The sequence below is a fragment of the Heterodontus francisci genome, chromosome 16 (assembly GCF_036365525.1).
Source record: "Heterodontus francisci isolate sHetFra1 chromosome 16, sHetFra1.hap1, whole genome shotgun sequence".
NCBI lineage: Eukaryota > Metazoa > Chordata > Chondrichthyes > Heterodontiformes > Heterodontidae > Heterodontus > Heterodontus francisci.
The window spans coordinates 45,989,520-46,016,003 of record NC_090386.1 but is presented as its reverse complement, the minus strand read 5'-3'; the positions used below and the strand labels follow the sequence as shown (position 1 = coordinate 46,016,003).

At 44.6% G+C, this 26,484-nt stretch overlaps 1 protein-coding gene across 1 annotated transcript in view; it reads left to right on the top strand.

The window, feature by feature from the left end:
* LOC137378458 (docking protein 5-like) overlaps window positions 1-26,484 on the top strand; it is a 521,247-nt gene that overhangs the window by 322,284 nt on the left and 172,479 nt on the right. The window contains exons 3-5 of the mRNA XM_068048788.1: window positions 2,533-2,647; window positions 12,469-12,588; window positions 24,960-25,149. Of these exons, the coding sequence (XP_067904889.1) occupies window positions 2,533-2,647; window positions 12,469-12,588; window positions 24,960-25,149 (425 nt within the window). The remainder of the gene's footprint in view (window positions 1-2,532; window positions 2,648-12,468; window positions 12,589-24,959; window positions 25,150-26,484) is intronic.

The window sequence follows — 26,484 nt, the reverse complement described above, 5'->3', positions numbered from 1 at the left end:
AGTGTCCATCTTCTTTAAGAAACACGGGATACCTTTAAAAGGTGACAATCTCACAATTTCCTGTCCTGCTGGTCCACAAGTTGCCTATTGGTTGTGTTATTAGCATTGGAAGCTTACTTTAAATATCAATGAGATCCTAGCATGAAATTGTGTCACTAGTAGCACACTTACTTCTGAGTCAAATGGTTGTGGGTTGACTACCCACTCCAGAGACTTGAGCGCAAAATCAAGACTGACACTCCTAGTGCAGTACTGAGGAAGTGCCGACCTACTGGTGCCATCTCTGGGATGAGATGTTAAACTGGGGCTCTCTCTACCCCCACAAATGGACATAGAAGATTTCATGGCACTATCTCAAAGAAGAGCAGGAGACTTTTTCCTGGTTCCTGGTCCAATATTTATCCCTCAACCATTGCGAATAAAGCAGATCATCTGGACATTATCACAGTGTCATTTGTGGGATCTTGCCTTGTGAAAATTAGCTACTGCCTTTCCTACATTATACTTCAAAAGCATTTCATTGGCTGCAAAGTACTTTAGGGCACCTTGAGGTCATGAAAGGCACTATATAAATGCAAGACTTTCTTACTAACTTCATTCAGTGGACAGGCTGGACACTCAATGATTCCCACCTGATAAACGTGGTATACAAAAATCAACCCCTCAGGCAGGAAAATCCAAATGAGATAAGGAGATTAGTAAAACAATTTTAGCATTCCTAAAAGCTTTATGGTGAAATATCAGATAGAGTTAGGATATTATTTTCTCCTGCAGTTAACAATCTAATTCAGAAATTATGAGAATCAACCAGAATCGTGTGGACGTCTTAGTTATGTATTAGCACAAAACTAGTTTCTGAAGTAGTTTTAGTTAATGATTCATAATATGCAACAGGTAGAACCTCATGTAGATCAACTAGATTTTGAACCACACACACTCCCAGTCAGTTTGACAGGTAAATGGTTGCACAATCATCTATAATTACTATAAAGAGTAATTTCTATAGCTAAAGTGGAGGCAGCATCTTGTAAGTGTGCTGTTGAAGTTTATCAACACTTAGCTTGACCAGATTAGAGTGGAGCTAATGTGTAGCTGGCACAGCAGGAAACCATGACTGAAACTAAAAAATCAAGAACCAGGAATGTAATTATCTGTTGACGGCAAAGGTTTCAGCACTTAATGAGGGCACACCGGATCAAGAAACATAAATTCAAGCTGAAACCATGCCAACACTTTATTTTCACATAATTTAAACCAAATAGTAATTTCAAGAAAAGTATTGATGTGTCCAATGAAAAGGAAATTACTGTATTTGTAATTTTTAGGTTAGGTATACCTTTTCCTATAAAGAAAGATTTGTGTGGCACAGAATATATTAACACATTAGTCACACATTCTGTCCTTTCCATTGTGAACTTTTAGGTGCAAGGGCAGTAAAGTAGCTTCAACGGGTATCATAATTACACATGACCTTTTCATTCTACCTTCAGTGGCACCATTGTACCACTCTCCTGTCTCACTAAAGATCTATTATTTAAAAAGAAAAATTACTCCAATAGATTTCACATGTATCATCTCTCAACAAAGTATGGTATAAATAGAACACATGACAGTGTGATTTATAACAGCTATCTGGCTTGTGATGAGGATTTCATAACCCCGATGAGTAGTGGAATCTGTTGCCACTCAATAGCATAATTTGTATTAACCATTGTTTCTACTGTCTCCGTTCTCTTTGACCAGATGTTCCCCCCTCCCACCTGTTCTTAGAAGTAGTATTTTTGCATAATTAATGTTGGTGTTGATAACTCAGAATACATCAACCGTTTTGTCACTTGAGCTGTCTGAATTCTGCTCCCTTGCACCTTTTGGGGTAAAATCATACCATTAGATCTCACTGGCTAGGAAATTGCTTGGTTCTTCTAATTTGCACTGTTACTTTACCAGAGGTGTGGTACAAACCCCATTTACCCATCCAAATGTGGATTCAACCACATTTCTGGCAGGTTAATGCCGGAAAGTGAGGAACTGATCTGAGGAATTTTCCGGCCACTATATCTGCTGTCCTCTTAACACCACTGTCACCACCCCATTCCCCCCCACCTCCACCACCACCTCCCCCCACCAACCCCAATAACCTCATCACAACCCACCAGCTTGGGAACCTCTGTCTGAGTTCACAGAAATGATAACATAAAGCGTTATGACGTCGATATGTCTGATTTATTGCTCAGGTGCACTGTGGAATAGATTTAATGTGGTTTATTAATGTATTATGTATTTGATTGCTCTATTTTCTATTATTCCTATTACAATACTTTCCTTTTCCTAGTAGCAGACTTTCCTAAGGCAAGAATTTGATCTCAGCTATTTGGCTTGCAAATGTAACAGATTTGTTCCGATAGAAATTGTACCAAAACCATTTAAAGCCCTCTTTAATGTCTCTGGGACGACATTCCCCTTTTCCAGGAATAAAGAAAATGGCTTCTTAGTAACCATTGGTAATCTAAATGTAAAATATTTATCTTTCAGGTAACAGACCTCAGTAATATAAAGAATGTAACAAGGCTACCGAAGGGCACGAAGAGGCATGCTGTACTCATCATTTTCAGTGATGATACTTCAAAAACCTTTGCATGTGAGTCAGGTAGGTATCAAATACTTCTCTCAACTAATCTTGAGCTGTCTAAGTTGTGAACTAAATACTTTAATCTTTACCACTATATTTGTTCCCAGCTTTACCTTTCTGTTCAAAGATATTAAGGACACAACTTTAAAAATAGCAAAAATAAATCATTAAAATTCACTGCATCAGCATTCATAAAGGTGGCACAATAACTTCTCTACCAGCTACTGAACAGTGCACCTTTTTTATAAGGCCCTCAAATCAGAGCAGTATGTAAGCCTAATGAATTCAAACAAAACAGCAAAGGATGGTTACAGAAAGAAAAGCTGTTGACAATCAGCCAGTTCGACCAATGTTCCAGCTTGAAGGCAAACAGAAAAATAAGTAAGTGCAATAGCACAAAGAAAATGTAGACATTTTATTGAATTAGCATTTAAGCAGTAGGCCAGAGAGATAAATAGCAACTGTTTGGTTCTGATCATTCATTGGTTCCAATACTTGTGTTATTGGTCGATACCAAAGCATTGAGAGGTGAAATTAGTCTGGGGGTGGTAGCCTGAAATGAGTGATAGCAAATTGGATGCCTGTTCTCTGCCCAATTATTTAAATAGAAAAGTAAATCGTGCAGAATGTCAAATGAGCTGCCAAGTTGCTATTGCCTGTTTTGTGCTACTGCCCATGATAAAATTCATTCCCTCAATGCCATGTTTGTTAACTTTCTCTCCCAGCATCTCTCACTAAAATAAAAGCAAAGTACTGCAGATGCTGGAAATCTGACATAAAAACAAGAAATGCTGGAAATACTCAGCAGATAATCTGTGGAGAGAGAAGCAGAGTTAACATTTCAGGTCAGTGACCTTTCATCAGAGCTGGCAAAAGTTAGCAATGTAATAGGTTTTAAGCAAATAAAGTGGGGGTGGGGCAAGAGATAACAAAAGGGAAGGTGTTGATAGGACAGGGTCATCTAGAATAACTGACCTGAAGGTCATGGAGCAAAGGCAAATGGTATGTTAATGGTGTGCTGAAAGACAAAGCGTTAGTGCAGAGAGGGTATTAATTGACAGAAAAATTAACAGCCCTGGCCCAAAGCACAAACATGAAAAAAAGTGGTAAAAATAATGAATGATGAAACAAGCTAAAATAAAATAAACAAATAAAAAAGAAAAAATAGCAAAAATAAAAAGGGGGCCAGTCCTGCTCTGAAATTATTGAACTCAGTTCAGTAGGTTGCAGCGTGCCTAATCGTTTTTGGAGCCAAAGACAGTCACTGAGGAAGGAGATGTGGCTGTGAAAACGAGTTTTGTTAGACACTTTATCAAACACCAGGAGGGAAATAGAAAGCAATGAAGGTGAACAAGGGAAAAGAGACAAACGAAAATCCCGTCAGAGAGAAGAGCACAATGATTAGGCAGGCTACAGCCTGCCGGACTGAACATTGAGTTCAATAATTTCAGAGCATGACAGGCCCCCCTTTTTATTTTTAGTTACTTTTTCTTTTTTCTTTGTTTATTTTACTTTAGTTTGTTTCATCATTCTTTTATTTTAACCACTTTTTTCATGTTTATGCTTTGGGCCAGGGCTGTTCATTTTTCTGTCAATTAACACCCTCTCTGCGCTAGCGCTTTGTCTTTCAGCACAATATTGACATACCATTTGCCTTTGCTTCATGACCTGCTGGTCAGTTGCTCTCTGTGATCCTGTCCTATCGACCCCTTCCCTTTTGTTATCTCTTGCCCCACCCCCGCTTTATTTGCTTAAAACCGATTACATTTCTGAGCTTTGCCAGTTCTGATGAAAGGTCACTGACCTGAAACATTAACTCTGCTTCTCTCTCCACTGATGCTGCCAGACCTGCTGAGTATTTCCAGCATTTCTTGTTTTTATAGCATCTCTCACTGTTCCACTCATGGAAACATACCTTACATTCAATGTCCCAGACACCACCATCACCATTCCTGGGTATGTCCTGTCCCACCGGCAGGACAGACCCACCAGAGGTGGCGGCACTGTGGTATACAGCCAGGAGGGAGTTGCCCTGGGAGTCCTCAACATTGACTCTGGACCCCATGAAGTCTCATGGCATCAGGTCAATCATGGGTAAGGAAACCTCCTGCTGATTACCACCTACTGCCCCCCCTCAGCTGATGAATCAGCACTCCTCCATGTTGAACATCAATTGGAAGAAGCACTGAGGGTAGCAAGGGCACATAACGTACTCTGGATGGGGGACGTCAATGTCCATCACAAAGAGTGTTCAGTAGCACCTCCACTGACCGAGCTGGTCGAGTTCTGAAGAACTTATCTGCCAGAATGGGTCTGCGGCAGGTGGTGGGGGAACCAATAAGAGGGAAAAACCTACTAGACTTTGTCCTCACCAATCTACCTGTTTCAGATGCATCTGTCCATGACAGTATTGATAGGAGTAACCACTCCACAATCCTAGTGAAAACAAAGTTCTGTCACCACACAGAGGATACCCTCCATCATATTTTGTGGCACTACCACTGTGCTAAATGGGATAGATTCAGAACAGATCTGGCAGCTCAAAACTGGGCATCCATGAGGTGCTATGGCCCATCAGCAGCAGCTGAATTGTATTCAAAAACAGTCTGTAACCTCATTACCCAGCATATCCCTCACCATTACCATCAAGACAAGGTATCAATCCTGTTTCAATAAAGAGTGCAGGAGAGCATGCTAGGAGAAGCACCAGGCATACCTAAAAATGGGGTGCCAACCTGGTGAAGCTACAACATAGGACTACTGGCATGTCAAACAGCAGAAGCAGCATGCAATTGAAAAAGCTTAGCGATCCCGAAACCAATGGATCAGATCAAAGCTCTGGAGTCCTGCCACATCCAGTCATGACTGGTGGTGGACAATTAAACAACCAACCACAGGAGGAGGCTCCACAAATATCCACATCCTCAATGATGAAGGAGCCCAGCACATCAGTGTAAAAGAAAAGGTAGAAGCATTGTGACCATCTTCAGCCAGAAGTGCCAAATGGATGAACCATCTAAGCCTCCTCCCAAGGTCACCAGCATCACAGATTCCACTTTACAGCCAATTTGATTCACTCCACATGATATCAAGAAAAGTCTGAAGGCACTGGATACTGCAACGGCTATGGGTCCTGACAACATCCTGGCTATAGCAGTGCTGCAGAACTAGATGTGCCTGGACAGTACAGCTACAGCATTGGCATCTACCCAATAATGTGGAAAGTTGCCCAGGTATGTCCTGTCCACAAAAAGCCGGACAAATCCAACCTGTCCAATTATGGCCCTATCAGTCTACTCTCAATCATCAGCAAAGTGATGGACGATGTCATCGTAGTGTTATCAAGCACCACTTAAATAGCAACAACCTGCTGTCTGATGCTCAGCTTGGGTTCCGCCAAGGCCACTTGGCTGCAGACCTCATTACAGCCTTGGTCCAAATATTGGCAAAAGAGCTGAACTCAAGAGGTGAGGTAAGAGTGATTGCCCTTGATATCAAGGCAGCATTTGACTGAGTGTGGCATCATGGAGTCCTAGACAAATTGAAGTCAATGGAAATCAGGGGGAAATCTCTCCACTGGTTGGAGTCATACCTAACACAAAAGAAGATGGCCGTGATTGTTGGAGGCCGATCATCTCAGCCCCAGGACATCGCTGCGGAAGTTCCTTAGGGGAGTGTCCTTGGCCCAACCATCTTCAGCTGCTTCATCAATGAACTTCCCTCCATCATAAGGTCAGAAGTGGGGATATTTACTGATGATTGTACAATATTCAGTACCATTTACATCTCCTCAGATATTGAAGCAGTCCTTGCCCATATTTAGCAAGACCTGGGCAACATTCAGGCTTGGGTTGATAAATGGCAAGTAACATTTGCGCCACACATGTGCCAGACAATGACCATCTCCAACAAGAGATAATCTAACCATCTCCCCGTGACATTTACCCCGTGGCATTACCATCACTGAATCCTGCACTATTAACATTCTGGGGGTTACCATTGACCTGAAACTGAACTAGAGTTGCCAGAGAATCAAAGAAAGCTTACAGCGCAGAAAGAGGCCACTTGGGCCATCGTGTCTGCGCCTTCTGAAAACAAAAAGCCACTCAGCCTAATCCCACTTTCCAGCATTTGGTCCAAAGCCCTGCAGGTTACGGCACTTCAGGTGTACATCCAGGCACCTTTTAAATGAGATGAGGTTTTCTGCCTCTACCACCCTTTCAGGCAGTGAGTTCCAAACCTCCATCACCCTCTGAGTGAAAAACGTTTTCCTCATCTCCCCTCTAATTCTTCTCCCAATCACTTTAAATCTATTCCCCCTGGTCACTGATCCCTCTGCTATGGTAAATAGGCCTTTCCCATCCACTCTGTCCAGGCCCTTCACAATTTTGTACATTTCAATAAAATCTCCCCTCAGCCTCCTCTGTTCCAAGGAGAACCACCCCAGCCTATCCTATGGAGAGAGAAGCAGAGTTAACATTTCAGGTAAGTGACCCTTCTTCAGACCTGGCAAATATTAGAAATGTAAAAGGTTATAAGCAAGAAAAGTGGGGGTGGGGCAAGAGATAACAAAGGAGAAGGTGTAGATAGGACGTGGTCACAGAATAGCTGACCAGAAGGGCATGGAGCAAATATATGTTAATGGTGTGTTGAAAGACAAAGCATTAGTACAGAAAGGGTGTTAACAGACTGAAAATTCAACAGCCACAAGTACAAACATGAAAAAAACAGTGGGTAAGCAAACTGAACAAAGTTTATTTTATAGAAATCATTTGATTATTTAAAATTTTATTAACAATTTATTTTTTATTCATTCATGGGATGTGGACGTCGCTGGCCAGGCCAGCATTTATTGCCCATCCCTAATTGCCCTTGAGAAGGTGGTGGTGAGCTGCCTTCTTGAACTGCTGCAGTCCATGTGGGGTAGGTACACCCACAGTGCTGTTAGGAAGGGAGTTCCAGGATTTTGACCCAGCGACAGTGAAGGAACGGCAATATAGTTCCAAGTCCGGATGGTGTGTGACCTGGAGGGGAACTTGCAGGTGGTGGTGTTCCCATGCATCTGCTGCCCTTGTCCTTCTGGTTGGTAGAGTTCACAGGTTTAGAAGGTGCTGTCTAAGGAGCCTCGATGCATTGCTGCAGTGCATCTTGTAGATGGTACACACTGTACATCGGTGGTGGAGGGAGTGAATGTTTGTAGATAGGGTGCCAATCATGCAGGCTGCTTTGTCCTGGATGGTGTTGAGCTTCTTGAGTGTTACTGGAGCTGCACCCATCAGGCAAGTGGAGAGTATTCCATCACACTCCTGACTTGTGCCTTGTAGATGGTGGACAGGCTTTGGGGAGACAGGAGGTCAGTTACTCGTCGCAGGATTCCTAGCCTCTGACCTGCTCTTGTAGCCATGGTATTTATATGGCTACTCCAGTTCAGTTTCTGGTCAATGGTAGCCCCTAGGATGTTGCTAGTGGGGGATTCAGCGATGGTGATGCCATTGAATGTCAAGGGAAGATACTTAGATTCTCTCTTGTTGGAGATGGTCATTGCCTGGCACTTGTGTGGCACGAATGTTACTTGCCATTTATCAGCCCCAGCCTGGATATTGTCCAGGTCTTGCTGCATTTCTGTACGGACTGCTTCAGTATCTGAGGACTCGCGAATGGTGCTGAACACTGTGCAATCATCAGCGAACATCCCCACTTCTGACATTATGATTGAAGGAAGGTCATTGATGAAGCAGCTCAAGATGGGCGGGACTAGGACACTACCCTGAGGAACTCCTGCAGTGATGTCCTGGAGCTCAGATGATTGACCTCCAACAGCCACAACCATCTTCCTTTGCACGAGGTATAACTCCAACACGAAGAGTTTTCCCCCTGATTCCCATTGACTTCAGTTTTGCTCGGGCTCCTTGATGCCATACTCAGTCAAATGCTGCCTTGATGTCAAGGGCAGTCACTCTCACCTCACCTCTTGAGTTCAGCTCTTTTGTCCCTGTTTGAACCAAGGCTGTAATGAGGTCAGGAGCTGAGTGGCCCTGATGGCAACAAACTGAGCGTCACTGAGCAGGTTATTGCTAAGCAAGTGCCGCTTGATGGCACTGTTGATGACACCTTCCATCACTTGACCGAATTGAGAGTAGGCTAACGGGGCGGTAATTGGCCGGGTTGGACTTGCCCTGCTTTTTGTGTACAGGACATACCTGGGCAATTTTCCACATTGCAGGGTCGATGCCAGTGTTGTAGCTGTACTTGAACAGTTTGGCTTGGGGCACAGCAAGTTCTGGAGCACAGGTGTTCAGTACTATTGCAGGAATGTTTTCAGGGCCCATAGCCTTCGCAGTATCCAGTGCCTTCAGTCGTTTCTTGATATCATGCGGAGTGAATCGAATTGGCTGAAGTCTGGCATCTGTGATGCTGGGGACTTCAGGAGGAGGCCGAAGTGGATCATCAATTCCGCACTTCTGGCTGTAGATTGTTGCAAATGCTTCAGCCTTATCTTTCGCCCTGATGTGCTGGGCTCCCCCATCATTGAGCATAAGGATATTTGTGGAGCCACCTCCTCCAGTTAGTTGTTTAATTGTCCACCACCATTCACGGTTGGACGTGGCAGGACTGCAGAGCTTAGATCTGATCCATTGGTTGTGGAATCACTTAGTTCTGTATCGCATGCTGCTTACGCAGATAGTCCTGTGTTGCAACTTTACCAGGTTGACACCTCATTTTGAGGTATGCCTGGTGCTGCTCCTGGCATGCCCTCCTGCACTCTTCATTGAACCAGGGTTGGTCTCCTGGCTTGATGGTAATGGTAAAGTGGGGGATATGCCAAGTGATGAGGTTACATATTGTGGTTGAGTACAATTCTGTTGCTGCTGATGGCCCACAGCGCCTCAAGGATGTCCAGTTTTGCATTGCTAGATCTGTTCAAAATCTATCCCATTTAGCACGGTGGTAGTGCCACACAACACGATGGAGGGTACCCTCAATGTGAAGGCGGGACTTCGTCTCCAGAACAACTGTGTGGTGGTCACTCCTAACAATACTGTCATAGACAGATGCATCTGCGGAAGGCAGGTTGGTGAAGACGAGGTCAAGTACGTTTTTCCCTCACCACCTGCCGCATACCCAGTCTAGCAGCTATGTCCTTTAGGACTTGGCCAGTAGTAGTGCTACCGTGCCAGTCTTGGTAATGGACATTGAAGTCCCCCATCCAGAGTACATTCTGTGCCTGTGCCACCCTCAGTGCTTCCTCCAAGTGGTGTTAAACATGGAGGAGTGCTGACTCCTCAGCTGAGGGAGGGCAGTAGGTGGTAATCAGTAGGAATTTTCCTTGTCCATGTTTGACCTGAGATTTCATGGGGTCCAGAGTCAATGTTGAGGACTCCCATGGCAACCTCCTCCTCACTGTATATCACTGTGCCACCACCTCTGCCTTGCTGGTGGGACAGGACATACCCAGGGATTGTGATGGCAGTGTCTGGGACATTGTCTGTCAGGTATAATTCCGTGCGTATGACTATGTCAGGCTGTTGCTTGACTAGTCTCTGGGACAGCTCTTCCACCTTTTACACAAGCCCTCAGTTAGTAAGGAGGACTTTGCAGGGTTGTCAGTGCTGGGTTTGCCATTGTCAGTTTCTTTTTTTTTATTATTGACTTCGTAGCTGTTAGATACAACTGATTGGCTGGTTTGGCCATTTTAGAGGGCATGTAAGAGTCAACCACATTGCTGTGGGTCTGGAGTCACATGTCGGCCAGACCAGGTAAGGACAGCAGATTTCCTTCCCTAAAGGACATTAGTGAACAAGATGGGTTTTTACAACAATCGACAATGGTTTCATGGTCATCATTAGACTGGCTTTTAATTCCAGATTTATTAATTGAATTCAAATTCTACCTTCTGCTGTTATGGGATTTGAACCCATGTCCCCATTGCAATATTTTGAGTTTTTGGGTTATTATCCAGTGATAATACCACTACCCCATCGCCTCCTCTGAGTAGTTAGTGTGTATTTCTTTGCCTTGCGTTACGGCACGACCGCTCAAGACAAAGCCCCCAATCAAAGTATATGATTCTGATTGCAGCGGGAGCAACGCACTGTCAATTCAGTCCCATCACTCCACAGATCGCATAACATATCACTTTAAACTTTCCAAATTAAAGAAAGCCACAGCCGAATTGAACAATCTATTCATCCCCGAATGATGCGAACCAAACCAGGTATCTTTAGATATCAACTGTTTATTAGAAAAATCTCAAAATCATAAACACTACTAAGATAAAACAAGATTTAGAAATAGTAATAACAACATCAATAACAAGTCCTTTTTGATTTTCGCTTCCTGACAATTAGTCCTCTGATTCAAAGTCCACTCGCAATCTTCCAGAGTCCGATGAGGTAAGGAAATCCAGTCCAACATCCGAAACTTCAAACTCTTCTTCCTTCCAGTGATGACCACAGCAGATCAATAACTCGCAACTACTTTCAAAAGATCAATATGGCTTAACTTTTAGAATTTTGAGGGGTAAAAAAGTAGTCAGTCTAAATTCACTTCCTTCAGTTTAAATTGACAGAGATTTCTTTTCAGTTCATGCTGGCCCAGCTGTGTCTGTCTCTCAACTGTCTCTGCAAAAGCCAGTTTTTCAACTAGTTTCAAAGAGGTAGGTTTTAAGGAGTGTCTTAGAGAAGGAGGCAGAGGTAGAGAGATTTAGGGAGGGAATTCTAGAACTTATGCCCTTGGCAGTTAAAGGCACAACCGCCAATGATGGAGCAAGTGGCCAGAATTGGAGGAGCACAGAGATCTGAGTGTTGTAGGACTGGAGGAGGTTAAAGAGATGGGGAGAGGCAAGACTATGGTGGGATTTGAAAACCAAGATGAAAATTTTAAAATCAAGGTGTTGACACAGCGGATGCCAATGTGAGTTAAGAAACAGGCAGTAGAGTTTTGGATGAGCTCAAGTTTATCTAGGACGAAGCCGGGAGGCCGGCCATTGGAATTGTCTAAGACCGTCTTCACAATTTAAATGTGTGCTGACACAGTCAGAACGTGATTGTTTAGTCTGTGTGGTTGCCTGACGTAGTCTTCCGGGCTTTTGGTGGTGGAGGTGTATGAATTCATGGCGGTAACTCCATTATGCCTATTCATTCATATTATGTTGACAGTATGCTGCAGCAGACACAGTTATATTCCTCTTTCTGAGAATCTGCCTGAAGCATAATATGCACCCCTCTTCATTTCAAAATGTTTTAGATTGAAAATACTTCCAATCTTTCCTGGATTTATGCCAAAATTGGTACAAACCATGTGGCTTAGTGACAATAAGAACAGCATAAAGATAAAGCTAGGAAGTTTAAAGTTTTATGAGATACAGATTTCTTTGCTTCTAAGCTTAACTTGAAAAACCAGATTCCAGTTACCTTTCGTCACTCAGGATTTAAAATAGCATTTATTCCCTGTATTATATACACATTTGAACTGTCAGATAATTGCTGAGGTGATGCCAAAAACCTATGAAGCTGGTCACTGCCCACACAACTGAATGATGAGTTTGAAGGTAAACATCAACAATAAACTTTAGATTATTGTTATTCAAAGGCCATTGGAGACCGATGTTGTCCTCTGAAACAAGCAACAAAATTATGATCATTAAACTTTTAATTACTTGTTTCCTTGCTTGGACTCCAATGCAAATGTAATTCCTAAAAATTGGCTCCAATTTGAAGTGAATAATTTAATGTTTTGAGGTTTTTATGGCTTGTGAAGTAAAATTGAGGACCTGCTGACAAAGCTGTAGAAAGTATATTCCCTAGATCATTTCGCTTTAATTTTGTGTGCTTTCATAGAGCTTGAGGCTGAGGAATGGTGCAAACTCCTTCGTATGGAGTGTCTGGGAAGCAGAATCAACGACATCACCCTGGGGGAACCTGATTTGCTGACAGCTGGTGTTCAGAGAGAGCAAACGGGTATGTAGCACCTACTAGTGATATCAGCTCCGATATTTATTTGCTGCTCAAAGGCAAGTTGCCCATTGGAAATTGCCAAAAAGAACCTAAAATATCGGGTGTATGATCCTGGATTTGAGGGGCCTGGAGTATGGTGGTGAGGCTGTGGGTGTTTGGCATACTGGGGGGATTCTTTGGTCTGAGATTACTGTGAAGGGAAAGCCTGAGGTATAGTCCAATCATGGTGAAGATATCTGAAGCTTGGTAGAGCTAATGGGGCTTTGGTATCGTGATGGATTCTTGGTGTCAATCAAAAGTGGGGAATGCCATTGATTAGTGTTTGCACTGAGTGAGGATGAGGGCATCCCAGGTCTGGAAGAATGGCTTTTAACTTCGTAAGAGAGCTCTGTAAACATTAAATTTAGTGTTTTATGATCAGTTCCTGGGAGTGCAACTCTGTCTATCTGTTTGTCTCCTCTCGCTCTCTCGCTCTCTGTCTCTTTCTTCCTCCTTCTTTCTCTCTTTCAAGGATGTTAGGAAGTATCCAAAAAACACACATGGTAATCCTGATCATTGGCAGGTTTATTTCTTTTCACAATTCAACTAATTTAATTTGAAAGAAGAATTCTAGTTATAAAAAAAACCTTGTGTGTCTCTTTCAGATTCATACACTTAATTGAGTTTAAAAAGTATTTAGAATTTGAAATCAAAAAAGTTGTAAAAAGTGTAGAATTAACACACTGCCATGATTTTTGTTTCATTTCACAGGCACTGTTTTCTTGTGTGCACATACACTATCAGTTAATTTTATTTAAATATAGCTTTTGAAAATGTTTCTCAAGAATCTCCACATTATTTTAAAAAAAGAAAACAGATAAATTTGAATTGTGGTTCAGATTAAATTGAATGTACTCGGAAACATTTTAAAATCACAAGAGAGGACCTATTGGGAAGGTTGTTGAAACTCAAGATAGATAAGTCTTCTTGCTCTGGGTTCTGAACGAACTGGCTCAAACATTGTTAGTACTCTTGAGGATATTTTTCAGCATTCACTTCAATTCAGGCCAAATCCCAGAAGACTGAAAAATAGCAAATGTGGCTTCCATCTGCATAAAAGGAATGAGCGATGAACAATTAAATTATAAACCATTAAGACTTAATTACACTGTTGGGAAATTGTTTGAAAGTATGATGAGGGATATTATAGGCTGGAGTTTTACATTGGGTGGGAGGCCCCGCCTATCGGCCAAAATATTGGGGGCAAGCCCGCCTCCACCGGGCCTGGGAGCCATGCCAGGATTTTATGCCTCCCAGGCCCTTAATTGGCCATGGGCAGGTCTTCCACTCCTCTGAGGCAGGAGGTGCCAGCAGCTCTCAGTCCCAGCAGCACCAACGGGAGTGGTGGCCACTGCTGGGACTGCACCTAGCTTCAGCAGCAAGACGGATGCCAGCCCTGGAAAAAAGAGCCTTGCTGGGGATAAACAGCCAGGCCCTGGCGAGGCAAGGGTGGGTCGGTTGGGGGGGGGGGGGGGGTGGTGGTGGGCGGGGCGGGGGGGGGTTTGTGTAGTGGGGGTGGTTGGGCCGTGGTGGGGGTGCGCGCCGTGTGACACAGTGTACCCAATCAGGAGAGCCACCTCCCAGCCCGCAAGGAGGCCACAAGGTTTTACTTGGCAGCCTCCTAGGGGACCTCAGCCACCCGCCTACCCAAATAAAATACCAGCGGCGGTGGAAGGAGGTCCTTAAATGGCAGTTAATTGACCACTTAAGGGTCTTGATTGGCCTGGGGTGGGCGGGACATTTATTGCCGCCGCCACCCTGCATAAATTTGCAGCAGGGGCGGGAAGACGTCAAGAATGGCACCTCCACCACCCACTCAATATTACAACCGACCCCCCGCACCCCCTGCCACCCCCCAGCCCACTCCTGTTGCGGGGGGGCGGAGTAAAATTACAGCCTTAAGCACCTTGAGCAGTATGAGCTAATCCAAGATAGTCAACATAGTTTTCGGAGGTCATGTTTGATTAATTTACTGGATTTCTTTTTGGAGACAACAGACACTTATTAGGGTATTAAATGAGGCCCAGGAACATGGGATACATAGGAATGTATTAAAATGGTTGGCTGGTAAACAATAATGAGTAGTAGTCCCTGGGCAGGGATCTGGTTGGCGAGCAGAAATCAGTGTAATATAATGAGGTTCAGTGAGGAGTTAGAGGAAGGAATCGTGTCCAAATTTGCAGAAGATATCAAATAGCAAATGTCCTATCAATGTCCTTAAATTCAAAAGGACCTTTGCAAATTTGATTAATGGATGGAGATATGACAGAAGCATTATTATACAGGGAAATATAAGGCTATGAGATTTGGCAGCAGGAAGATTGATGTTGATTCAGCACTGAATGGGAATGTACTTGAGGTATTGGAGCAAGAGAGAGATCTTGATGGTTTAGTGGATAGGTTTCCAAAACCATCAGCACAACATTCCCAATTTGTTTTAAAAAATCACAGAATATTAGGATGCAAACCAAGCATGTAATTGGAGATGCCATTTTAAAACTGAAGTTGTCCCTGCTGAGACCACATTTGGAATATATATCTCAGGTCTAACCCCGACATGGTCATCAAACCTGCAGACAAGGGTGGTGCTGTTGTTGTATGGCGTACCGACCTCTACCTTGCAGAGGCTCAGCACCAACTCTCAGACACTTCTTCCTACCTCCCTCTGGACCATGACCCCACCACCGAACATCAAGCTACTGTCCACAGGACTGTCACTGACCTCATCTCCTCTGGAGACCTTCCCTCTACAGCTTCCAACCTCATAGTCCCACAACCCCAGACAGCCTGCTTCTACCTCCTTCCCAAAATCCACAAACAGGACTGTCCCGGCAGACCCATTGTGTCAGCCTTCTCCTGCCCCACTGAATTTATTTTCTTCCTAGCTTGATTCTATCTTTTCTCCGCTGGTCCAGTCACTTCCCACCTACATCCGTGACTCTTCTGATGCCCTACATCATTTTGACAATTTCCAGTTTCCTGGCCCCAACCGCCTCCTCCACTATGGACATCCAATCTCTCTACACCTCCATCCCCCACCAGGATGGTTTGAGGGCTCTCCGCTTCTTCCTTGAACAGAGGCCCAACCAGTCCCCATCCACCACCACCCTCCTCCGCCTGGCTGAACTTGTTCTCACATTGAACAACTTCTCCTTCAACTCCACTCACTTCCTTCAAGTAAAAGATGTTGCAATGGGTACCCGCATGGGTCCTAGTTATGCCTGTCTTTTTGTGGGATATGTTGAACATTCCTTGTTCCAGTCCTACTCAGGCCCCCTCCCCAACTCTTTTTCCGGTACATTGATGACTGTATCAGTGCCGTTTCCTGCTCCTGCCGTGAACTGGAAAACTTTATCAACTTTGCTTCTAATTTCCACCCTTCTCTCACCTTCACATGGTCCATCTCCGACACTTCCCCTCCCTTCGTCAACTTCTCTGTCTCCATCACTGGTGATAGGCTGTCTACTAATATCCATTATAAGCCCACTGACTCCCACAGCTACCTCGACTATATTTCTTCACACCCTGCCTCCTCTAAGGACTCCATTCCATTCTCTCAGTTTCTCCGTCTCCGACGCATCTGCTCTGATGATGCCACCTTCCATGACAGCGCTTCTGATATGACCTCCTTTTTCCTCAACCGAGGAATCCCCCCCACTGTGGTTGGCAGGGCCCTCAACCGTGTCCGGCCCATTTCCCGCACCACTACCCTCACTCTTTCCCCTCCCTTCCAGAACTGCGACAGGGTTTCCCTTGTCCTCACTTTCCACCCCATCAGCCTAGATATCCAAAGGATCATCCTGCGCCATTTGCGCCACCTCCAGCATGATGCCACTACCAAATGCATCTTCCCCTCTCTTCCCCTGTCAGCATTCCGAAGGGATCGTTCCCTCCTTGACACCCTGGTCCACTCCTCCATTACCCCCACTCCTCCCCTTCCCATGGCACCTTCCCCTGCAATCGCAGGAGGTGTAATACCTGCCCATTTACCTCCTCTCTCCTCACTATCCCAGGCCCCAAACACTCCTTTCAGGTGAGGCAGTGATTTACTTGTACTTCTTTCAATGTAGTATACTGTATTCGCTGCTCACAATGTGGTCTCCTCTGCATTGGGGAGACCAAACGCAGACTGGGTGACCGCTTTGCAGAACACCTCCGCTCAGTCCGCAAGCAGGACCCCGAGCTTCCAATTGCTTGCCATTTCAACACTCCCCCCTGCTCTCATGCTCACATCTCTGTCCTGGGATTGCTGCAGTGTTCCAGTGAACATCAACGCAAGCTCGAGGAACAGCATCTCATTTACCGATTCGGCACACTACAGCCTGCCGGACTGAACATTGAGTTCAATAATTTCTGAGCATGACGGGCCCCCCATTTTACTTTTATTTTTAGTTATTTTTTTCTTTTTCCTTTAAAACATTTTTTTCTGTGTTTATTTTATTTTATTTCATCTTATTTTGTTCAGTTTGCTTACCCACTGTTTTTTTCATGTTTGTACTTGCGGCTGCTCAATTTTCAGTCTGTTAACACCCTATCTGTACTAATGCTTTGTCTTTCAACACACCATTAACATATTATTTGCCTTTGCTCCACGACCTTCTGGTCAGCTATTCTGTGACCTTGTCCTATTTACACCTTCTACTTTGTTATCTCTTGCCCCACCCCCGCTTTAATTGCTTATAACCTTTACATTTCTAATATTTGCTAGTTCTGAAGAAAGGTCACTGACCTGAAATGTTAACTCTGCTTCTCTGTCCACAGATGCTGTCAGACCTGCTGAATATTTCCAGCATTTCTTATTTTTATTTCAGATTTCCAGCATCCGCAGTATTTTGCTTTTATTTTGTTTAGTCTTGGACTACCTATATCAAAAGTCTGAATCAGGGTTCATGTGCATGTATGTGAATGCACAAATGTAGTTAATAAGACTGGTGAGGTACAGGTGCAGATTGCCATGTGGAAATATGATGTTGTGTCTACAACAGAGAACTGGTTCAAAGAAGGGCAGGACTGGGTGTTAAATATTCCTGGATACAAGGTATTCAGGAAAGATAGAAGAGGGAAAAAAGGGGGAGGGGTGGCAGTATTGATTAAGGAGAACATTGCAGTGCTGGAGGATGTCCCAGAGGGGTCGATGACAGAATCAATTTGGCTGGAGCTAAGGAACAAAAAAGGTGCAGTTTCATTGCTCGGTGTTATATATAGGCCACCAGCTAGTGGGAAGGACATGGAGGAACAAATTTGCACGTAAAATTACAGAGAGGTGCAAAATTTTTAGGGTAGTTATAATGGGGGACTTTAATTATCCAAACATAAACTAGGATAATAGTAGTGTAAAGGGCGGTGAGGGGCAAGAATTCCTAGAGTGTATTCAGGAAAATTTTCGACAACAGTATGTTGCAAGTCCAACGAGAAAGGAAGCACTGCTAGACCTGGTTCTTGGGAATGAGGTAGGCCAAATGGATCAAGTATCAGTAGGACAGCATTTAGGGGATAATGATGCTTGTATCATAAGGTTTAGGCTGACTATGGAAAAGGACAAGCAGCAATCCAGGGTAAGAATAATTAACTGGGGGAAGGATAACTTCAATGGGATAAGAATACAGCTGGGGCGAATAAATTGGAGTCAAAAGCTGGCAGGAAAACCGGTAGATGAACGATGGGCTACCTTCAAAGAAGAGATAGTTCAGGCACAGTCAAGGTATGCTCCCTTGTAAAGGTGTGCAAAGGAAACCCAACCCCAGTTGGAATGCCGGAACCGGAAGCCCGATATGACCCGGCCCGAACCCGACACGTGTCGTCGGATCCCGTCGGGGTCGGGTCGGGTAGCAGGCCTTTACATCAGTACAAGGGTAAAAGCCTGCTACCCGATCCGACCCTGATGGGTCCCGACGACCTGTGTCGGATTCGAGCCGGGTCACGTCGGGCTTCCGGCTCCGGCATTCGGGCTCGGTCGGGTTTCCTTTGCACACCTTTATTCCCTTGAAGTGGAAAAGTAAGGCAAACAAATGCAGAGCTCCCTGGCTGACAAAAGAGGTAGAGATTAAGATAAAGAAGAAAAAGTATGCTTATGACAGATGCCTGGTAGAAAATACTATTGAGAACCTGGCTGAATATTGAAGGTCCAGAGGGGAAGTGAAAAAGCAAATAAGAGAAGCAAAGAGAGAGCATGAAAAGAGACTGGCAGCTAGCATTAAAGGAAATCCCAAGGTTTTCTATCGGCATATAAATAGTAAAATGGTGGTAAAAGGAGGAGTGGTGCCGATTAAAGACCAGAAAGGGGATTTACACATGGAGGTAGAGGGCATAGCTGAGGTATTAAATAAATACTTTGCATCTGTCTTTACAAAGGAAGAAGATGCAACCCAGGCAATGTGTAAAGAGGAGGTAAGTCAGACACTAGAAGGGTTTAAAATTGTTAAAGAAGTATTAGAAAGGCTGTCTGTACTTAAAGTGGATAAAGCACCAGGGCTATATGAGATGCATCCAAGGATACTGAGGGAAGTGAGGGTGGAAATCGCAGAGGCATTGGCCATAATTTTTCAGTCTTCCTTCGGGAGTGGTGCCAGAGGACTGGAGAATTGCAAACATTACACCCTTGTTCAAAAAAGGGTGTAAAGATAAGCCCAGCAACTGCAGGTCAGTCAGTTTATCTTTGGTGGTGGAAACACTTCGAGAAAAAATAATTCGGGACAAAATCAATAGTCACATGGACAAATGTGAGTTAATTAAGGAAAGCCAGCATGGATTTCTGAAGGAAAAGTCATGTTTAACTAACTTGCTGGAGTTTTTTGAGGAGGTAACAGAGAGGGTTGATGAGGCCAGTGCTGTTGATGTGGTGCACATGGACTTTCAAAAGGCATTTGATACAATGCCACACAAGAGACTTGTGTGCAAACTTGTAGCTCATGGAATAAAAGGGACAGTAGCAACATGGAAATTACCTGAGTGACAAGAAATAAAGAGTAGTGGTTAATGGATGTTTTTCGGGCTGGAGGAAGGTTTAGAACATATAAAACATAGAACAGTACAGCACAGTACAGGCCCTTCGGCCCACGATGTTGTGCCGAACCTTTAACCTACTCTAAGATCAAACTTTCCTCCAATCACCTTACAGTTATGCCCCCTGGTGATAGCCCTTTCCACCCTGGGAAAAAGTCTCTGGCTATCCACTCTATCTATGCCTCTCATCATCTTGTACCCCTCTATCAAGTCACCTCTCATCCTTCTTCGCTCCAATGAGAAAAGCCCTAGCTCCCTTAATCTTTCTTCGTAGGACATGCCCTCCAGTCCAGGCAGTATCCTGGTCAATCTCCTCTGCACCCTCTCTAAAGCCTCCACATCCTTCCTATAATGAGGCGACCAGAACTGAACACAATATTCCAAGTGTGGTCGAACCAGGGCCTTATAGAGCTGCAGCATAACCTCGCGGCTCTTAAATTCAACCCCCCTGTTAATGAAAGCCAACACACCATACGCCTTCTTAACAACGCTATCAACTTGGGTGGCAACTTTGAGTGATCGTTGGACATGGACCCCAAGATCCATCTGTTCCTCCACACTACCAAGAATCCTGTCTTTAAGCCTGTATTCTGCATTCAAATTCGACCTTCCAAAATGAATCACTTCACACTTTTCCAGGTTGAACTCCATCTGCCACTTCTCAGCCCAGCTCTGCATCCTGTCAATGTCTCGTTGCAACCTACAACAACCTTCCACACTATCCACAACTCCAGCAACCTTCATGTCATCGGCAAACTTGCAAACCCAGCCTTCCACTTCCTCATCCAAGTCATTTATAAAAATCACAAAGAGCGGAGGTCCCAGAACAGATCCTTGTGGAACACCACTGGTCACCGAGCTCCATGCTGAATACTTTCCATCTACTACCACCCTCTGACTTCTATGGGCCAGCCAATTTTGTATCCAGACAGCCAACTTTCCCTGAATCCCACGCCTCCTTACTTTCTGAATGAGCCTACCATGGGGAACCTTATCAAACGCCTTGCTAAAATCCATATATACCACATCCACTGCTCTTCCTTAATCAATGTGTTTTGTCACATCTTCAAAGAATTCAATAAGGCTTGTGAGGCATGACCTGCCCCTCACAAAGCCATGCTGACTGTCTCTAATCAAACCATGCTTTTCCAAATAATCATAAATCCTGGCTCTCAGAATCCTCTCCAATAATTTGCCCACTACCGACGTAAGACTGACTGGTCTATAATTCCCAGGGTTATCCCTATTCCCTTTCTTGAACAAGGGAACAACATTTGCCACCCTCCAATCATCCGGTACTACTCCAGTAGACAGTGAAGATGCAAAGATCATCGCCAAAGGCGCAGCAATCTCTTCCCTCGCTTCCCGTAATATCCTTGTGTATATCCCGTCTGACCCCAGTGACTTATCTGTCCTCATATCATTCAAAACTTCCAGCACATCCTCCCTCTTAACCTCAACCTGTTCGAGCATATCAGCCTGTTCCACGCTGTCCTCACAAACGACCAGGTCCCTCTCACTAGTGAATACTGAAGCAAAGTATTCATTTAGGACCTCCCCTGCCTCCTCCGACTCCAGGCACAAGTTCCCTCCACTATCCCTGATCGGCCCTACCCTCACTCTGGCCATCCTCTTGTTCCTCACATAAGTGTAGAACGCCTTGGGAGTTCCCCAGGGATCAGTGTTGGGACCCTTGCTTTTCCTGATATATATTAATGACCTAGACCTTGGTGTACAGGGCACAATTTCAAAGTTTGCAGATGATACAAAACTTAGAAGCATTGTGAACTGTGAGGAGGATTTTGTAGAACTTCAAAAGGACATAGACAAGTTGGTGGAATAGGCAGACAGGTGGCAGATGAAGTTCAATGCAGAGAAGTGTGAAGTGATTAATTTTGTTAGGAAGAACATGGAGAGACAATATAGAATAAAGGGTACAATTCTAAAGGGGTGCAGGAGCAAAGGGACCTAGGTGTTTATGTGCATAAGTCATTGAAGGTGGCAGGACAGGTTGAGAGTGTGGTTAATAAAGCATACAGTGTCCTGGGCTTTATTAATAGGGGCATAGAGTACAAGAGTAAGGAAGTTATGTTGAACTTGTATAAGACACTAGTTCGTACTCAGCTGGAGTATTGTGTCCAATTCTGGGTGCCACACTTGAGGAAAGAAGTGATGGCATCAGAGAGAGAACAGAAAAGATTCACGAGAATGGTTCCAGGGATGAGGAAGTTCAGTTATGAGGATAGATTGGAAAGGATCGAGAACGAGAGGACACAAATTTGAAGCATTTGGCAAGAGAAGCAAAAATGACATGAAGAATAACTTTTTCACGCAGCGACTGGTTAAGGTCTGGAATGTGCAGCCTGAGAACGTGATGGAGGCAGGTTCAGTTGAAGCATTCAAAAGGGAATTAGACAGTTATATGAAAAGGAAGAATGCGCAGGGTTATGGGGAGAAGGTAGGGAAATGGAACTGAGGGAGTTGCTCTTTCAGAGAGCCAGTGCAGACACGATGGGCCGAATGGCCTCCTTCTGCACTGTAACAATTCTGTGATTCTGTGAAAAAAGATATTCAGTTATTGGACTGGTACAGAGAAGGGCTACATGATTGAAGGAAATAATATACAAGGAAGGATTGACCATCCGGGGGCTTTTCTCTCTTGAAAACAGAAGACTGAGGTAGGATTTGATATTAGTACTTAAAATTATGCAAGATTTGGATAAACTGGATTCAGTAAGTTTTTCTGCTGTGTACAGAATTTAAGCAGAAGAGGTCTTTTTGCAAATTAAGAACAACAAAAGAAAATAGGCAATGCAGGAGGAACCTTTTTACTGAAACAGCTTACTGGCATTGGTGATGGAACAGCAAAACTTTATGATTTCAAGAACAAACTAGAAGGGTTCTTATCAACAAATGGGGTTCAGGGTTATTAGAAATGCACCAAGGGAATATTGTGGATAGGTGAACTACATAGTATGAAGGTCTTCTCCTCGAAACTGTTACTATGCAGACTTTTGTTAGAGATGGAGAGAGAAGCAGTGTATCATTTGGCTAGTTCAATACTTATACATCCTGGGATATTGTGCTTACTGCATGTACTCAGCAACAACAACTTATATTTAAATAGTGCCTTTAATGTAGTAAAATGTCCCAAGGTGCTTCACAGGAATGTTTTCAGGCAAAATTTGGTTCCATAAGTAGATATTAGAGTACATGGCCGAAAGCTTGGTTAAAGATGTTGGTTTTAAGGTGTGTTGAAGGAGAAAAAAGTGGTCGAGAGCCGCAGAGATTTAGGGAGGGAATTCCAGAGCTTGGGGCCTGGGCAACTGAAGGCGCAGCCAATGGTGGAGTGGCTAAAATTGAGGATGCTTAAGAAGTCAGGAATGGAGGAGTGCAGATATCTTGGAGAACTGTAGGCCTGAAGGAATGGAATCAGTTGCATGCAGTCCCATCCAGCCGGATGACAGTGGAGAGACGTTGGAGGAGAATGGTGTGGTCAGCCATGTCAAAGGCTGCAGACAGTTCAAGAAGGATGAGAAGGGATAGTTTACCTTTGTCATCGTCACATAGGATGTCATTTGTGACTTTGATAAGAGCCTTTTTGTACTTTGGCAGAATGGAAAACTGATCGGAGGGATTCAAACCTGGGGTTCAGGGAAAGATGGGCATGGGAAATAATATTATGTTCAAGGACTTTGGAAAGTAAAATAAAGGTAGAGATGGGGAAGTAGTTTGCAAGCGCAGATGGATCAAGAGTTGGGTTTTTTTGATGACGACAGATTAAGAGGAGATGGGATCCATACCTGAGTAAAGAAAACCATTAACAATATCATTTTGGTAAGTTGGGTGGTCAGCAGTTTAGTGGGAATAGGGTTGAGAGAGCAGGGGATAAGTCTCACTGACAAGATGTGCTCAGAGAGGACATGATGGGACAGAGCAAAGAAATTGATGAAAGATGCAAGTTCGGGACTAGAGCAAGGGGGGACCTTAGAGGAAGCTTGGCTAGGGGAAGAGGGGGAAGCACCAGAAGGAGCTGATTCAATGGTCTCAATCTTAGTGACAATGACATCCAAGAGCTCAAAAATTTGTTGGAGGTGAGAGTGGAGGAGATAGGAGAGAGGAGTTTAAGAAGATAGTTTATAATAGGGAAAAGAAGCAGAGGGTTATCTTTGCATTCCGGATTGCAGGATCTGCCCCCTGCTCACAATGGCCCTACTCTGGCCAAAAATATGAAACATGTCTCAGATTCTGATCCTGCCAATTGTCCTGGCAACATTAATTAATATAACTGCTTGCCACAAGAACCTACACCTATATGTTGTTTGTAATTTAGCATAACGTGGAATGTCTTTTTAGAAAATAAGGCATCTTGGTATTGAGACCATGGCCGAAAATTTACGTCAGGCCGGCCCACCAACAGAAAAAGTTGGTACTGAGCCCACCTCTGCTGTGCCTGGAAGGCATGCCGTGATTTTACGTGACTCAGGTCCTTAATTGGCCTCAGGCGGGACCTCCGCCCCTCTGAGGTAGGAAGTCCCACCTCCAAGAGCTGCCAGCTAATCAGCGGGCCTGCAGCTCTTCAGTCCCTGCAGCACCACTAGGAGCGGTGACCACTGCTGGGACTGCACCCAGCCAGCACCAGCGACATGGATGAGGTCCCAGAATGCAGGTTAGTGTGAGGGGTCTCACCGTGGACAGTCGGCTGGGCCTCGGCAAGGCAGGGGAGGTTGCTCGAGAGGGGGAGCGGAGGTGCTCCAGTGGGGATGGCTTGTGCCATGGGCACAGGGTGCCCGATCAGAAGCGCCCCCCTGGCCCCCCCCCATCACAGCCTGCAATGAAGCTGCCAGGTTTTACTGGACAGACATCTGAGTTACTGAATTGTCCACCGACCACTGGTAATATATCAGCGGCAGAGGGAGGAGTGTGGCAATTAATTGGCCATTTAAAGCCTTAATTGGCCTGCGGCGGGCACGCAGGCTGTTTGTCACCTCCGGCGTCACTCATAAAATTGCAGCTGGGGTGGGAAGGCAACAAGAACAGCACCCCTCACCTCCCTTTCAATTTTAGGCACCCCTCCCGCCTCGCCTCCAGCCTGCCCTTGCGGGAACGCAAAATTCTGGCCCAAATTTATAACCAACTCAACCTCATAGGTTCAGACAAAACATAAACTTTCAATGCTTTTGAACCAATTGTGCATTATCCTGCATGAATACCTTTCATAGTTACAAATAAAAGTACATAGTATATAGTATAGCATCCTTTCAAATGTAATAGAGTTCTCTCAAAAGGCGGATGCCGCACTTGTGTCTAAATGATTTGGTTTGCTTTTTCAGAGAGATTCAATGTATATTTAATGCCATCTCCTAATCTGGATGTACACGGGGAATGCACATTGCAGATAACGTATGAGAACATCTGTCTTTGGGACATCCACAATCCCAGACTAAAGCTGGTCTCTTGGCCTCTCAGTGCACTCAGGCGATATGGGCGGGACCCTACATGGTTCACATTTGAAGCAGGCAGGTAAGGGGACATTTTTGTTATTTTTCCTCGTGTTCCTATGGAGGAAGATATTGTATAGTTTGAGATCTGTTGTTTAGCTATGAGAATAAAATGTTTGTTGAAGCTTCTTCATTAAATAGGTATTTAAATGCTATGATTGTCACAATTTATGCTCAGTTAATTGAAAGATTGAGGAAAAAAATAAATAGGATCAGATATTTTAGATCATATAAGATCCAATGTGAATATTGTGATTGGCTAATACAGTTCTGGAAATATTCACCTCAGAATATTGAGATGATCACTGATTATCTCTTGTATAAATGCTCATTAATAACAGTAATATGAATCGTTTTTGTAGTTTGCAATTCACCTGAGACACTATCATGTTACTGAGAAACACTTCTTCAGTAAATGTCCATTTATTGTAATTAGCATCACTGTGTAAGTGCTGGCAACATCAGAATATGAGAGATAGGAGCAGGAGTGGGACATACAGCCTATTGAGCCTGCTCTGCCATTTAATAAGATCATGGCTGATCATTTACCTCAATTCACCTTTCCCACCCAATTCCCATATCCCTTGATTCCCTGAGAGGTCAAGCTGGAATTTTACATTGGGGCGGAGACCCCGCCCGCAAGCTTAAAATTTGGAGGCGTGTCGAGCCTGCCTCCTGGGCCTAGAAGCCATGCTGTGATTTTACGTGGCCCAGGCTCTTAATTAGCTTCGGGCAGGTCTTCCACCCCTCTGAGGTAGAAATCCTGTCTCCAGGATCTGCTGGCCAATCAGCGGGCTGCCAGCTCCTCAGTCCCAGCAGCACCACCTGGAATGGTGGCTCAATGTGGGACTGCACCCAGCATCCGGAGGATCATGGATGGCAGTGCTGTAAATGATAAGTGGAGTTTTGGGCTTTGCCGGAAACAATCGGCTGGGTCTCGGCATGGGAGGTGGGAGTTGATCAGGAGGGCAGGGAGAGGTGCACGAGCAGGGGCAGCAAGAGCTGCTGGGGGGGCGCCTCTGTGGGGCACAGGGTGCCCGATCAGGAGTGCCCCCCCCTCGGGCCTGCAAGGAAGCCGCCAGGTATTACTGGGTGGCCTGCACAGTTGACAAACTGCCCATCCACCACTGGTAATATACTAGTGGCAGCAGGAGGAGGCCCTTGAGTGGCAATTAATTGGCCTCAATTGGCCTGGGGCGGGCAGGCCATTTGTCACCTCCCCCACCGCTCATAAAATTGCAGCCTGCACAGGAAGGTGACGGGAACGGGATCCCCGCCTCCCACACAATTTTACACCCACCCCCCCCCCCCACCCCTGTCTGCAGCCCACTCCCATGGGGGGCATAAAATTCTGGCC